General features: G+C 35.8%; 1 protein-coding gene and 1 long non-coding RNA gene across 2 annotated transcripts in view; one reads left to right on the top strand and one right to left on the bottom strand.

Moving 5' to 3' along the window:
• Nucleotides 1–13,057, top strand: part of CNGB3 (cyclic nucleotide gated channel subunit beta 3) — a gene marked incomplete at its 5' end in the record, with an annotated part of 67,944 nt that overhangs the window by 23,405 nt on the left and 31,482 nt on the right. The window contains 4 exons of the mRNA XM_080582375.1: nucleotides 8,152–8,306; nucleotides 9,752–9,937; nucleotides 10,555–10,763; nucleotides 12,733–12,783. Coding sequence (XP_080438501.1) covers nucleotides 8,152–8,306; nucleotides 9,752–9,937; nucleotides 10,555–10,763; nucleotides 12,733–12,783 — 601 coding nt within the window. The remainder of the gene's footprint in view (nucleotides 1–8,151; nucleotides 8,307–9,751; nucleotides 9,938–10,554; nucleotides 10,764–12,732; nucleotides 12,784–13,057) is intronic.
• On the bottom strand, nucleotides 6,542–7,028 carry LOC308190373. The gene is made up of 2 exons (XR_013947135.1): nucleotides 6,841–7,028; nucleotides 6,542–6,715 (listed from the first exon to the last, which is right to left on the bottom strand). It is a non-coding gene; the product is annotated as an uncharacterized lncRNA (long non-coding RNA).

Genomic DNA, 13,057 nt, shown 5'->3' with positions numbered 1-13,057 from the left:
GTATTTTGTGTAAATACTCTGTTGACCTAAAAAAAGGTTTGTTTTTGTTGTTGTTGTTTTGGTGGGTTTTGTTGTTGTTGTTGTTTGTTTGTTTGTGAACGAAGGAAGAAACGGTCATTTATTTCAAATTATCTGTTTGGATAATTGAGCAAAGCAACGAGCATTGCAACAGGTACACTAGTGTGTGTAATATAACTGTACCAAAGATGAAAACATTGCATGTTGTGCAGCATGAGAGAACAGAGGACACTGACGGGTAAAGATAGCAGGATCAGATGAGAAGTTTAAGGGGTCTGGCAGACCAGCCTTATTTTGTGCCCTGGATGAATGATGCTGCAGAAAGGGCCTTAGAGATAATCGAACGTCATCTCAGAGGACTGGTTTCTGTCTCTCATGAAATTTCTGATACTGGGAGCATGGCATGAATTCCTGCACAGATGGCTGTATCATGGTTTACTACCATTGAAGGTAGAATTGCAATGAAGTTGGTTGCACCAAGTAGATTTTGTATAATGAGCATAGGCAAAAATTGTATGTGGCAAAGTATGTGGCACGAACTTCAGCATATTGTGAAAGTCTGCCAGAGTTCCCAACAGCAACTAATTTCCCTGCAATCATCCAATTAACTGCCAGAGTTCCCAACATACTATAGCTTCCATGCAAGCTGAATCTACGCCACTATTTTTTTCAATTTTATTTTTACCTTTGCTAGTTGAATTAAAGCTTGTTGAAGTGTATTTTGGCTAAGACATTTTTATTCAGGTACTCATACCTCTCTGTCCATTGAATAATCACCTCCTCCAGTGAGTATGATAAATTGTATTTGTACTCTGTAAAAGAAGCTCTTGGGGACAGGAATCTGTAAACTCAAAAACTGGCACTTGGAGCAATGGTGAAGAGGTCTAGGTGAAGAGGGCTAGAAATATTAACTAATATTCTTAGTCACACTATTAGTGACCTTTTTCCAAATCTTTTTCCCTTGCACAAATTCCTTTGCAAAATAAAAAAGAAGGAACTATACTTCTTATCCTATATTCATAGAGGTTAGGACAAATTGTACCAAAAGAGATTTATGTTAAGAAAAAATTTTTCAATGAGGTTAGTGAAGCACTGGAATAAATTCTTTAGGAAGGTTATGGAATAGCCATCACTAGACGTATTTTAAAAAAAAGGTTAGATAAGAATGTGTAAGGAATGGCATAGGTGTGCTTCATTTTGTTTTTTTTGAGCTGTGGGAAAGGGAAGTAAGATTATAGGATGTCCCAAAGTTCTCTCTGCTCCTACACTTGGGTTTTTTTGTTTGTTTTGGTTTTTTTTTTAGCATTTGAATGAATTCAGATGAGAAATCAAAGCATCAATGAGAGTGAAATTTTTCATTTGGAATATTTTGTTGCAACTTTTTAACAAATCCACTATGTACAATATCATAGTATTTTTATTTTAGCTTTTATTCCTTGGTTATTATTAAAAATTGAAGAATAGAAAGTTTGAAGATGGATTTGTGCTGTGCTCATGAACTCTGTACAGAACTTTCGTTTATATGCTAAAAATTATCTTCAAAAATTCCTGGTAAGAGGCAAATGTCCCAGACGCGATTTAATCACTTACAAATAAGAAAGCCCCAACAGCACAACAGTCTCATTTATTCCCATATGGTTCTTTCTTAGAATGTTATACTTTTGTTCTAGAGCTATTAGTGTCAGAAATGATGCTGCCTTTATTTTTTACATCATGGCAAATATCCAGTGCAATTAAACAACTTTATATCACCAGTGACATTAAAGAAAGGTGATTTTTAAAAGTTAATTGGTACTTTCAACATTCACCCTACTTTCTTTTGCATAGATCATACTGCAAAATTGCTAATTAAAATAAAATCTTATTCACATTTTAATCTGGTACCTCAGTCAGAGTTCCATGTGTTCGGTATTGAGACAGACTTCTCCTTAGAGAATTCTGCAAAGAAGATTAGAGGATTCACAGCCTGATGTGGTTGAATAACTAAGAGGATTGTCAAAGAAGCTGCTGTGACAAACCTTTGAACTAAACAGGAGGAATCTCATGCAGCCCAGATGATTAGATTTCAGTCTGCGCTGCATCAGGAAGTTTGTTCTGAGTCCAATGCCAGTGGATAACTCAGAAATACAGTAGCTTACTTGAATGTTGTTGCTTCTATACCCATTTTGCTATAAGAATAAAACATGAGATATGCAAAATGAATTATCTCTATGTTTTATTACAAAACACTTCCTTAGGGCCAAAACAAGAATAATTTCAGTACAAAGAGTCTGAGCTAACAGAAAGACATCAATTCCAATGGGTAAATTTATTTACAGGGTCCACATGAAGCTTATTGATGCTTATGGCTTATTCTTGTATTTATATATAGTCAAAACTACTAACCCTGATATTATATCACTTTAGATTAATCAAATATATAAGAAAATAGGTAATAGGAGAAAAGTAACATTAGTTTGAATTCGAATTGTATTGTGAATCATAACACAATCCTAAAATAAAATGAAAATAAAATGTATTTTATCCTTTCTTAGTGCAAAGAAAAGTTAATATACTGGCAATATCTCAAAACATGCAGCCAGCAGGGAAACACATGATCTCTTGGGTCACTAAAGTTCGTTGTCTCTCAGACACTTTCCCTCAAAAAAACAACAACAAAAAAGAGATGATGGGGCACAGTAAGGTACAGGTTTTAAGACTGCTACAGGAAACTAAAACTGATTTAATAGCTTTTTCAAATGGTTAATGGAAATTTTGAAATGATCTAAAGTGTCAACAGTTTGTTTCAGGACTGTAAAATACTATATGGGCAGCCAGTTCCACTGCTTGAAAACCCTTTTCATGGGTTTCCATTCTTCCTGATATCCAATCTTAGCCTCCCCCGGTAAAAGCTGTGGCCATTTCCTCGCATCCTAGAATATTAGAAGGCTGTCTAGAACAGAAGGCTGTCCCAGTCTTTAAAGGCTTAGAAACTCTCATACTAATTCACAGTGTTTCTCTACATATTTATTCCTGTTACAATACTGTTCTTCAACTCAAATACTTCTTTTCCCTGCCTGGTTCTCCACCAAAATTTGAAATTATCGACAATGATCTTACTGCCTCTCAGTCTGTTTTGTTGTTCTTTTATAAGACAGGTTCTCATTAGCCTTGATCATTCTAGGAGACTAGAGTTTCCTATGTGAATTCACCTTCCGAGTCTGGATGGTCAGAATAATTATCACCATGTGTTTATACGTCAATATTAATGCTTCCTTCACAGGCAATATGTTAACTGCATTTTAAGGTTGTATTTCTAGCAGTGTTTTTCATAGCCAAATTAGAATATGGCTCCATAGGCACCCTGCTGTTGACTGAAACACTTGGAAATTTCTCCCTTTGCCATCTGAAATTAATGATCCCAACACTTATAAAATAAATTCTTACAATTATTTTTTTTAAGTGAATGTCTTCATTACATAGCATTAGATTTGCTCTCATTTCTATTACTCAGTCTAAATAGTTCAATTTGTCCAGTACAGAAATCAGTCCTACTTTGTAAATGTACCAATTCCATGCACTATCAAACATCACTAGCATACTACTACATTTTGCACCAAAGAAGTCATTAAAGAAAACATTAAAGGTCACTCTTAAATCTCCATAGGATTCCTGTGCAGGTAAAGGAGAAGGATAGGTTCTTTTCAAAAGCAATTGAGAGCAGAAACCTACCTTAGTTATTCTGAACCTTTCCTCAGAGAAGCTTTCTATTGCTTATAAAGAAAGCCAAAACAGAATAGTTAGTTTTTCTGAATACTCCTGTTCCTGGACCAAGGAGATGACTAGCACAATTTTTCTCTTACAGAAAGCCACGAGGTTTCTTAATCATCTAGGATGTGTGATCTTAGCTTGGGAAGTGGAGACAGACATTGGGTTCTGGTCCCTGTAACTCTATCCACACTGGAATTGTCAGGGCATATTGAGGATGTCTTTGAATCAATACTTTTCATGACACCTAGAACTACATTTTTCTATCACACTGAAATCTTTCTCAGATATAACATCATGTTTTGTGGACATTTGTATAGCTGTGCATTTTTATATCCTTCTGAAAATTGGTCATCTGGATTAGATGTTCTACATAATTTATTCAAGACAATAAATTATTTATTCAAGACACTGGTTTAGATATGTTGATGCTCAATGAAAACATTAAAAGTTCTATTGCAAGGTCAAGAATTATATTCCCTAGTAGGTAGGAGAAATTTTCTTAAGTGCTGCGAAAAGAAGGGTTATAAATGAACTCAGCAAAAAGTAGTATAGATTTTTTTCAGGCAGCAGCATGTATTTATGAAATACTTTTTCTTGCGGGTGACCTGGTAGATAAAAGAGGAAGTTGAACTCAGTATTTGGTGTTCGTGGCCAGAAAGCAGGAAAGAAACTCTGGACTTCAAATTAGAAAAGGTTAAACATGCTTTATTCTGAAATCACCCATAACATTTCTTGATTCCTGTTTTGTTTGAACTCTTAACACAGAAAGCTTCAAAGCTGCAGTGCTTAACAGATGTTCTATACATTAGTACACTCAATGCTGTATTTCCATAGCCTGTTCTTTCAAGGCCTTTTTCTTCAGCTGTGTTACAGGTGTCTAAATCTTTTCTCTTGGCCTGAGGAGAATTAAGTTAAAACCTACAAGTTAAGAAGATAAAAATACACATTATTATTATAATTTTATTGCAGGCATTGTTATTGCTAAGCAAAGTATGTTTGAAGCATTAACAAAACTACATGCCTAGTACATGAGTTGTGGTCCTGACTCATTTTCTGGACTATGTGAAGTTACTTCTTCTGCAGGGTATAAATATTTCCACTCTGTAAAGGACTGTATGGTGTTACAAGTATAGGCCTACGACTATTGTAACATATTGCACAGAGGTCAGAGATAAATTTGCTTAAAGAATAATACATCAGCTTAGAGACAAAACCTTGCACTTAGCACAGATCAGGGCAGAAAACCAAGGAAGAAGTATCTTTCTGCCCTGCTAAGCAGTGTGCCCCTAAGGGAGATTTACCTCTGAACCTGCAGATCTGCCCCTGCATGCCACAAACTATTCAGCTATGTGACACACAGGCAGAGGCAAACCAGAAAATGAGCAATACCCACAAGTCTGATCACCCAGTGAGAACTTTCATACACAGAATAAAGCCAGAAAGAGCCCAGTGTGAAATCAACACAGTCTGTATGAACATAATTACGTATTCAAATGAGGCATTATCTCCTGAACAGAGAATGGTAAAAACGTAAGTCAGAGTAGCCCTTCTCACAAGCACAAGATTCTAAAGTCTGGGGAGCAGTGAACCAGAATGAGAAAATACTGTAATGTAGTGTGAGATGCCAATTACTCTCATTAAATGTGGTGTCTTCAAAGCAGCAAATGACATAATCAGAGTCTCTTACCCACTGCTCTTGTTTCTGCTGGCTGCTCACACATGTTCTGCTGGCAGCTATGTGCTTATGTATATGAATTTTTAAAAATATGTCTATTAATAGAGTTATTAAAAGATTTACACATGAAAGAGCACACACATAGTGAAAGAAACATCTGCAAACAAACAAAAAAAAAAAAAAGGGAGAGAGAGAGGAAAGCACCACAAATCTTCTTGAGTAAGAAGACCTCCTACCTCCCAGTAGGAGGTGCTGAGCCAGGCCCTAATTTCCACCAGAGCGTAGCATGCAGTGAAAGGCAGCTGCATAGCACTGGTGTCACATATTCATGGCAAAGCACCACCTAGTGTGAGAGGTGAAGTTTGAAAGGGCTTCCTTAGCCAAGGAAATTTAAAGTGCACTTCCACGTGAAGCACACGTACAAAACATATCTTCAAATTAGCAGTGTTCAACATGTATCCTTTTCCTTTTATATTAACCACAGAAAATTTAAGCATCTGTTTACTAGAAAGTAACAGAAGAGGAGTTCATGCAAACCAAATGAGAAGTGGGGCAAGGAAAATCAATTTCTTATCAACTGCAGGGCAAGTAACATTAAACAGATTCACAGGGCTTCCAATCAGTACCAAATAACAACGATTCCTACACTGCAGCGATAAAGCACCAAATTTATGATAGAGAAGACTTTATCTTGTTTTGGAGAGGTTGTGGAATAGAAGAAATCCCACACAACTTTTGGCTTATCCCTCGAAAACAGATAGCAGGGGCTTTTCTTATGACATTTCTGTTTTTTTATGAGTATTTTTTTTATAAAATAGCTAATGCCCTGAGCAAATACAGCAACAGAAAAGAGTAAGAATTATTTTAAATTCTTTGCATAAAGCTAAAAAACCAATTGTGACATGTTAGCTCAAAATAAGAAAGAATTTCAATACACTGCAGATGGCTAGAGCAAAGGGAATATGTGACATAAAATAAACTGTGATGAGATTACAAAGTATATCAGAATAGTTTGATTAATCTCCTGTCCGGGGAGTTTTAAGAAATAGAAACTACATAAGACTTAAATTAGAAGAATGATAAACACACACTTCAGACTTCTGCTTTTTCTGTTTTTAATGACTTATCTCCATTTTATCCAATGTTTTATTGCAGAAGCATTTTCACATCTTTAAATTATACCTCCTTGGGCAACGTGATATGTGGTGTGTCTCCAGAAAACTGTGATTCTCAAAAATCCCTGACACACTCCATTTTTAGTTGCAGCTCCTCCTGTTACGAACATAAAAGTCAGTTTAAGACTTGAGGAGACATAGTGTTTATTCAAAGATCCCTTTGCAGTATTTTTCACTTCTTCCCTACCCAATATGCTGTTGTACCACTTTCCTTCTACTTACCTTTGGGAAGATCGTCTCCAGAAATGGGAAATTTCAGGCCTGCTTCACTCTTGGTCTGCTGCTTCTCTTCTTATATAGCCCCATCCCCATGGTATTTGGTATTGAGCTGAAAAACTCTTAAGAAAGAGCAATACTCTGCTGTACTCCCTGTATTGGGTGCAGCTAGGTTGTGCCAAATGGCAATTGTGACAATAGCAGTTGTGACCAGTGTGGGAGTAGGCCACCAGCTGCCCTGCACCAATAACTCTCACTGGCTGGCTCTGACACCAGGGTGAGACACCAGTTGAAAGGTGTTCAGTCAAGGATAAAGAGCAAAATCCATATCCTAGTCTCCACATACAGCAAGTTTAAATGCATGACCCAGCTGCTTGGCACTCCAAAATGTCCCAGTTTGCATAGTCAGAGGCTAACAAGTAACTAAGGATGACATTTCAAGTGAGAATAAGCCTAAAGGAGTTGATCAAGGAACACTCAGCTAGATATTCTAATTGACTGAGCAATATGCATAGATCCTATTAAAGCCATAAGTCTCTGTGCACAATGCAAGAGTGCCGGTATTTGAAAATTAAATGTCTTTAAGTCCAAAGAAATGCTTAATGCTGGAACATCAGCTCGGTGTTACTCTCTGAGCCTGAGTAAACAAGGGGGGGGGGGGCGGGGACACGACACCTTAGTGATGGCTGGAGAAACTTTAGCAAGAGCACCACTGGTTTGTTCCCACTAGGTAAAAAGTATGTGTTTTTTTATTATTTCCTAGTAGCTAAAACCCATAAAAAATCATAGATGAAATCAGTTTTCCAAAGATTACAAGCATGAAGTAAATATAATCTTTCCGCCTGGACCACCGTATGCATCTTTTTAATATAACTCAGTTACATCCTGTCAACATCGGGATATTACCACATAATAATGACCTCATTTTACTTCACAGATGGGAAGAACATGCTTTGTATCTCAGTGAATACACAGGATAAGCTCTAGGCCTTACGTAGTCAAAGCAGAACTTGGTGAAAAGTAATGGTGGGAAGCCATTCCTGTAGAAGGCTATACAGAGCAGGGTGCACCCTGACCTCCTCTGTCTGAAATATCGTGTAGACTGCTGGATGCAGCCAGCAATATCGATTGACACAAGCTGGAAGCAACAGCAGTTAACTCATGTGTCCACTTACAGTGAATTAAATGATATGAATAAACATTGTGGCCAATAAAGATCCAGTCTTAATGTTTGAATTCTGCTCATATTGTAGAATTAGCACTATTTCTTCTTTAGCTTTCCACCACATTAAGCTCTTCTCCTTTTGTTTTAATTAGCACACAGAAGACAACACCTCAAGGATTCCAAACAAATGAGTATGCTGATGCCCAGCTTCAAGAGATTGTCAGAAAAATGCGGGAAAGGGCCACAGTCTATAAGGAAAAGCTGAAAGACCCTGTGCTGTCCTCCCCTGAAGGCAGTCCTACAGCTTGTAAGTGACTCTTGAATATATGAAATAGCTGTGTATTTGTTGAGTATAAGATAAAGATTATTTTGTGGGAACAGAAAATGCTATGATAACATTTTTTGGTAAGTATAGCAAACTTCACGTTTACCCATTGAAATGAATCACTTTGTGCCCACTGGAGTCAAGCCACCTGTAACAGTTTACAATAACCCAGGTCCTTGGTACAAAATCCATTTGAACCCCATCACTGAAACATCCGTGGGGAAAATCTTGGGCAATCAAGTCTAGAATCATGTCTGTCAAGCAGTTTTATATATTTTAAATTAAATCCTAGATACCTTTATTCATTGGGATGAATCTGAAACATATGAGGAAACATATCTATCTTACAAGTAAATATAGGTCAATCTGAGATTAGATCTGTTGTGTAAAAGTAAATAAAATTTTAGCCATGGCAGCAAACTTCCAGACACACTGAGGACTCTAGGTATGTGTTTCAAATAGAGCAAACTCGTGAAATTCATTAAATACTGACTTTTGATAAAATATGAAACATCAAACAAATACAATGTTGTTACTCTTTATAGGAAAGTTTAACTTCATTTCTTTTTCACAAAGAATTGAGAGTGGTGATTTGATATTCTGCCATTTAGAGAAGCTGTTTAGTGTTTACCCATTTTTTAATAAGATAGAAAAAACAGAGCTTGACATCTTATAAACTCTACCAGCTAATAAAGGAATTCCATTTTTTTTAAAATAATACTTTGCTCATTTACCTCTTTTGTCCTCTTTGTAAAACTTAAAATCATTTATTTCTCAAATGACTATAGTTCCATTTCATCAATTTGCTGCTAAGACTGTGTATCCTATTCAGAGGTAAAGCCACCAGAATTAATGGGGCAAAAAGTTATCTAAGATAAAGATGGAAGAACAGGGCTCAAAGGAGTGCCACAAGGCTTTGTAAGCATATAAATGTAGAAAACCATAGGCTTCCCATTAGTTTCACCTACTGCATCTTGCATATCAGATCTCAGGTGAGGGGAGAGATCAGCCCATGGAACAGACATCTTTTCTTATCTCCATCCTAACTATGCATTATTTGCAACAATCGTGTAAAGAGAAATGCCCAGGTGAATTAATGAATGCTGAATTATGAATTACTTTTTTTTCTTGTTGGTGTTTTATGGCTTTGGTTGTGGGCACTGTCCAAGGAAATGCAGTAACATATATTGCACTCTTTAACATGAAGTGCCCTGTTTGTGATAGCAGGCGTGCATGATTATATCAGTGGTTATTTTATTCCAATCTGTTTTCTAATACACTCAATATTGTAAGGAATTGTAGCTTTAGTCACTCCCAAGTGTTTTTAGAAGAGTTTTTAACATGATGAAGTTCTTGTATATGTTAATAGAGGGTGTAGGAATTAAACGACTGTTAAAAGGTCACTTGTGATATTCTATTTTCACTAGCACCATCAAAAAAGAAGCCTCCACCCCCACCAAAAGATGAAAAAAAGGAAGAAAAGAAAGAGGAAGCAGAAGCGAAGCCAGAGGAGGATCACTACTGTGATATGCTCTGCTGTAAATTCAAAAAAACACCACTGAAAAAGTACATGACCTATCTACAACTACCAGACAGCATAGACTCATACACAGGTAAATTAAAACTGTAAATTTAAATATTTAATATTATTAAATTATTTAAATTTAAATAGAATGGAGTAAAGGATTGCTGAAGTGACTCAGTATTATATGGTACCTACAAGCCACAGCAAGATCCACGTTCCTGTTTACAGTTCAGAGGGATACATAGATCCAGCCCTCAAGAACTTTCATTGCAAACAGGGAAAAGCCATGAAAACTGACAACAGTAGTAAGGATATGACAGTGTGATTTTGTAAGTGCCGTGAAGCTGATATATAAAACAACCACAATCAAACCTGATGACTCTTGATCTAGAATTTGTCCCATTCATTAAGGCCAAATAATTATTCTGTCAGTTATAGTATGCATAACAAAACATTTTGAGCTTTTTGAGATACGTTAAATTCTGTATGCTCTCATACACTTTTTTTTTTCCCCTTTTGCTTATTCATTGCGTGATTCCTCTTTTCAACATGTGTGACTTTATGAGCCTGTGCTACTGAATAAGGGAGAATGATAGGTTGCTCTGGGCAGAAAGGTTCCCAGAGGCTTCACTAGAATAAGTATATCTAAAAGAATGAAAACAGATTTTAATTTCATGCCTGTAAATTCACTGTTTTGTCTTTCAGATCGACGTTATGTAGCATGGCTCATGCTTGTGACAGTTGCCTATAACTGGAATTGCTGGTTTATCCCCCTTCGCTTTGTGTTTCCATATCAAACCTCAAGTAATACAATATATTGGGTTGCCATAGACATCATCTGTGATATCTGCTACCTGTGTGACCTGCTGGTTTTCCAGCCCCGAGTGCAATTTTTAAAAGGTGGAGATATAATAGTAAGTATTGGAAGTGGGATTTCCACAAGAAGGGGGTATGTGTTGAAGTACATTATAGAAATTGCTTATAATCTGATACACGTTTCCTACTATGTCAAATCTAAACAACATTTTAGTTATCAAAGTATACCTATATTCTTCTTCACTGATATTCTATTATCCTGTTTTGGAATAAGGAAACATATCTATTGCCTACATTCTGGACAAGTGAATTCTACATACAAAAGTCCTTAAAAAAGAAAAGCAGGTTAGAAAACAACAGATACAAGCAGCCAGAACACGTATAAAACTCGTTCTTACCAGGAGTAAATTGGTGCAGCTTCACTGGAACCAGTGATTATATGACTATGTATTCATACATGTATGTATGCATTTGTATGTTTGTGTGAGACTTTCGGTTTTCCATTCACATTGTGCAGGAATTGTAGTTGAAGACAGTGCCCATTCTGCTATGGATGGACAGGATATAAGCACTATGTTACAAATTGTGAGATTATATTTTTTTGCCTACATCAGAACAAATCCCAGTAATTTCAAGATATATTCAAAAACATTTGATTTGTGTGTGTGTGTGTGTTTGTTGGTTTTGTTTGTTTTTTGTTGGTGGTGCTTTTTGTTTTTGTTTTGTTTTGTTTTTTTCTTGGGGCTGTATATATATAAATATATATATATAGTGTATATATATGCAATTTTGCTTGTTGCTACTGTTTTATCTTTTTAGAGAATAGTACAAAATAAAACTATAAGCAAATGCCTGTAGAAAGGTAAAGATTTGCCCTTAACGTATGAAAAGGACATATAGAACATGTCCTTTTCTTTAAAATCTTCCCTGTTTTTGATTCTTTAAGTTCTTATAGAAGAAAACCTAAAGTGAAAAAAAAAAAAAGAGTTTAGATAACTTCAGCGTGACATTATTGTGCCCAACAGACTGAAAATTCAAAATTATATATCCTCATAAGTAATTTGGAACTAGCTTTAGTTCAGTGCTTTTATGCAGAATTTTACACATCCAAGATATTACTAATACCTTTACAGAGGAATTTCAGATAGAAATATGTAAATATAGTTTGGATAGATATTAAATGCAGTGCAGTGTGATGTATTTTTCTATGCCTAGCCACTCAATAAAACGGTAATCTTGCTGAAATCCTAGAAAACTCAAGTTTTATGAACAAGGTTAAAAATTTAATGTAGGAAGCTTACCTTTTATTTCCCTTGAAACTGTTTGTACAATTCAAAGATTTTAGTGGGTGAAGAAATCATCTACCGCCTGATCTCTTGCATTAAGTTTAATGCTTAAAATGATAATAGTGAAAAGTCCTTAAGATTTTAAGGCTATTTTTAAAGTGTCCCTGGTATAAATTCAGTAAGTATAATAATAGATACATTTTTTTAGATACTTGTCATTAGCCTTTCTTATTAAGGTATTAGCATCAGTTCCTATGGAGAGCAATTTAAAAATAAATAGCTAATCATTACTAATGAATGCAGCGTTGATTATTATAATGCTAATAATGTTAGCAAGTTAATGCCAGCTTTCAATGAGCTAGTTTTGTACAGCACCACCAGAAACATTCTCTTGGAACCATTAAAGTCAAAAGAAGCATTTGGCCCCAAATTGAAGGGTGTTAGGTCAAGGATCAGCCAGTACCGAGACCTCAAGATGGAAGGTTTGTGTGAAAATATAGCATACTTTGTTAGACCAAGAGCCAGACTTGGATAAAAAACAGATAAACCCCAAACCTGATTTTTTCAAGCAGGTCTAATAAAATCTGATCTAAGGTAAATTGGTCTAATAAAAATACTACTTCTTCCTACAGATATTTCTCCATTCATACTTTTAAACCACTGTTAATATAAATGCTATCATCCTTATTATCAGAAGAGTATTATTACTGTAGAATAGCAGAGCTCATCCTTGACATGCTGTTCTTGACTATCCCTTTTTCTCCTTTCATCATCACTGTAGTCAGACAAAGTGGAAATGAAGAAATTCTACCACAGCTCTATGAAGTTTCGGGTAAGTAGATCCTGTGTTACTGGTGTCATCCTGTAGCTTCTGGTTGTAGGATTCCATGGGATCTTTTCATTCCCTGAGAAGCACTGTTGATTTTAAAAAGTCAGCAGAAAGTGTTGAGTTGATGGAATGTCAGTTCTCACCATCTGAAGCTGGTGTTGCTGTCCTCATAAAGAGTGTTTAATTGTAAAACATAATAATTATAAATGCAATTCCAAATAATACTAAGTAATAATAATTGAACAAAATGAAATTAATAAAATTCTTATTTTGGATG

Source organism: Anser brachyrhynchus (genome assembly GCF_964034855.1).
Source record: "Anser brachyrhynchus genome assembly, chromosome: 2".
Taxonomy (NCBI): Eukaryota; Metazoa; Chordata; class Aves; order Anseriformes; family Anatidae; genus Anser; species Anser brachyrhynchus.
The sequence above is the reverse complement of the archived record's forward strand: the minus strand, read 5'-3'. Positions and strand labels throughout refer to the sequence as shown.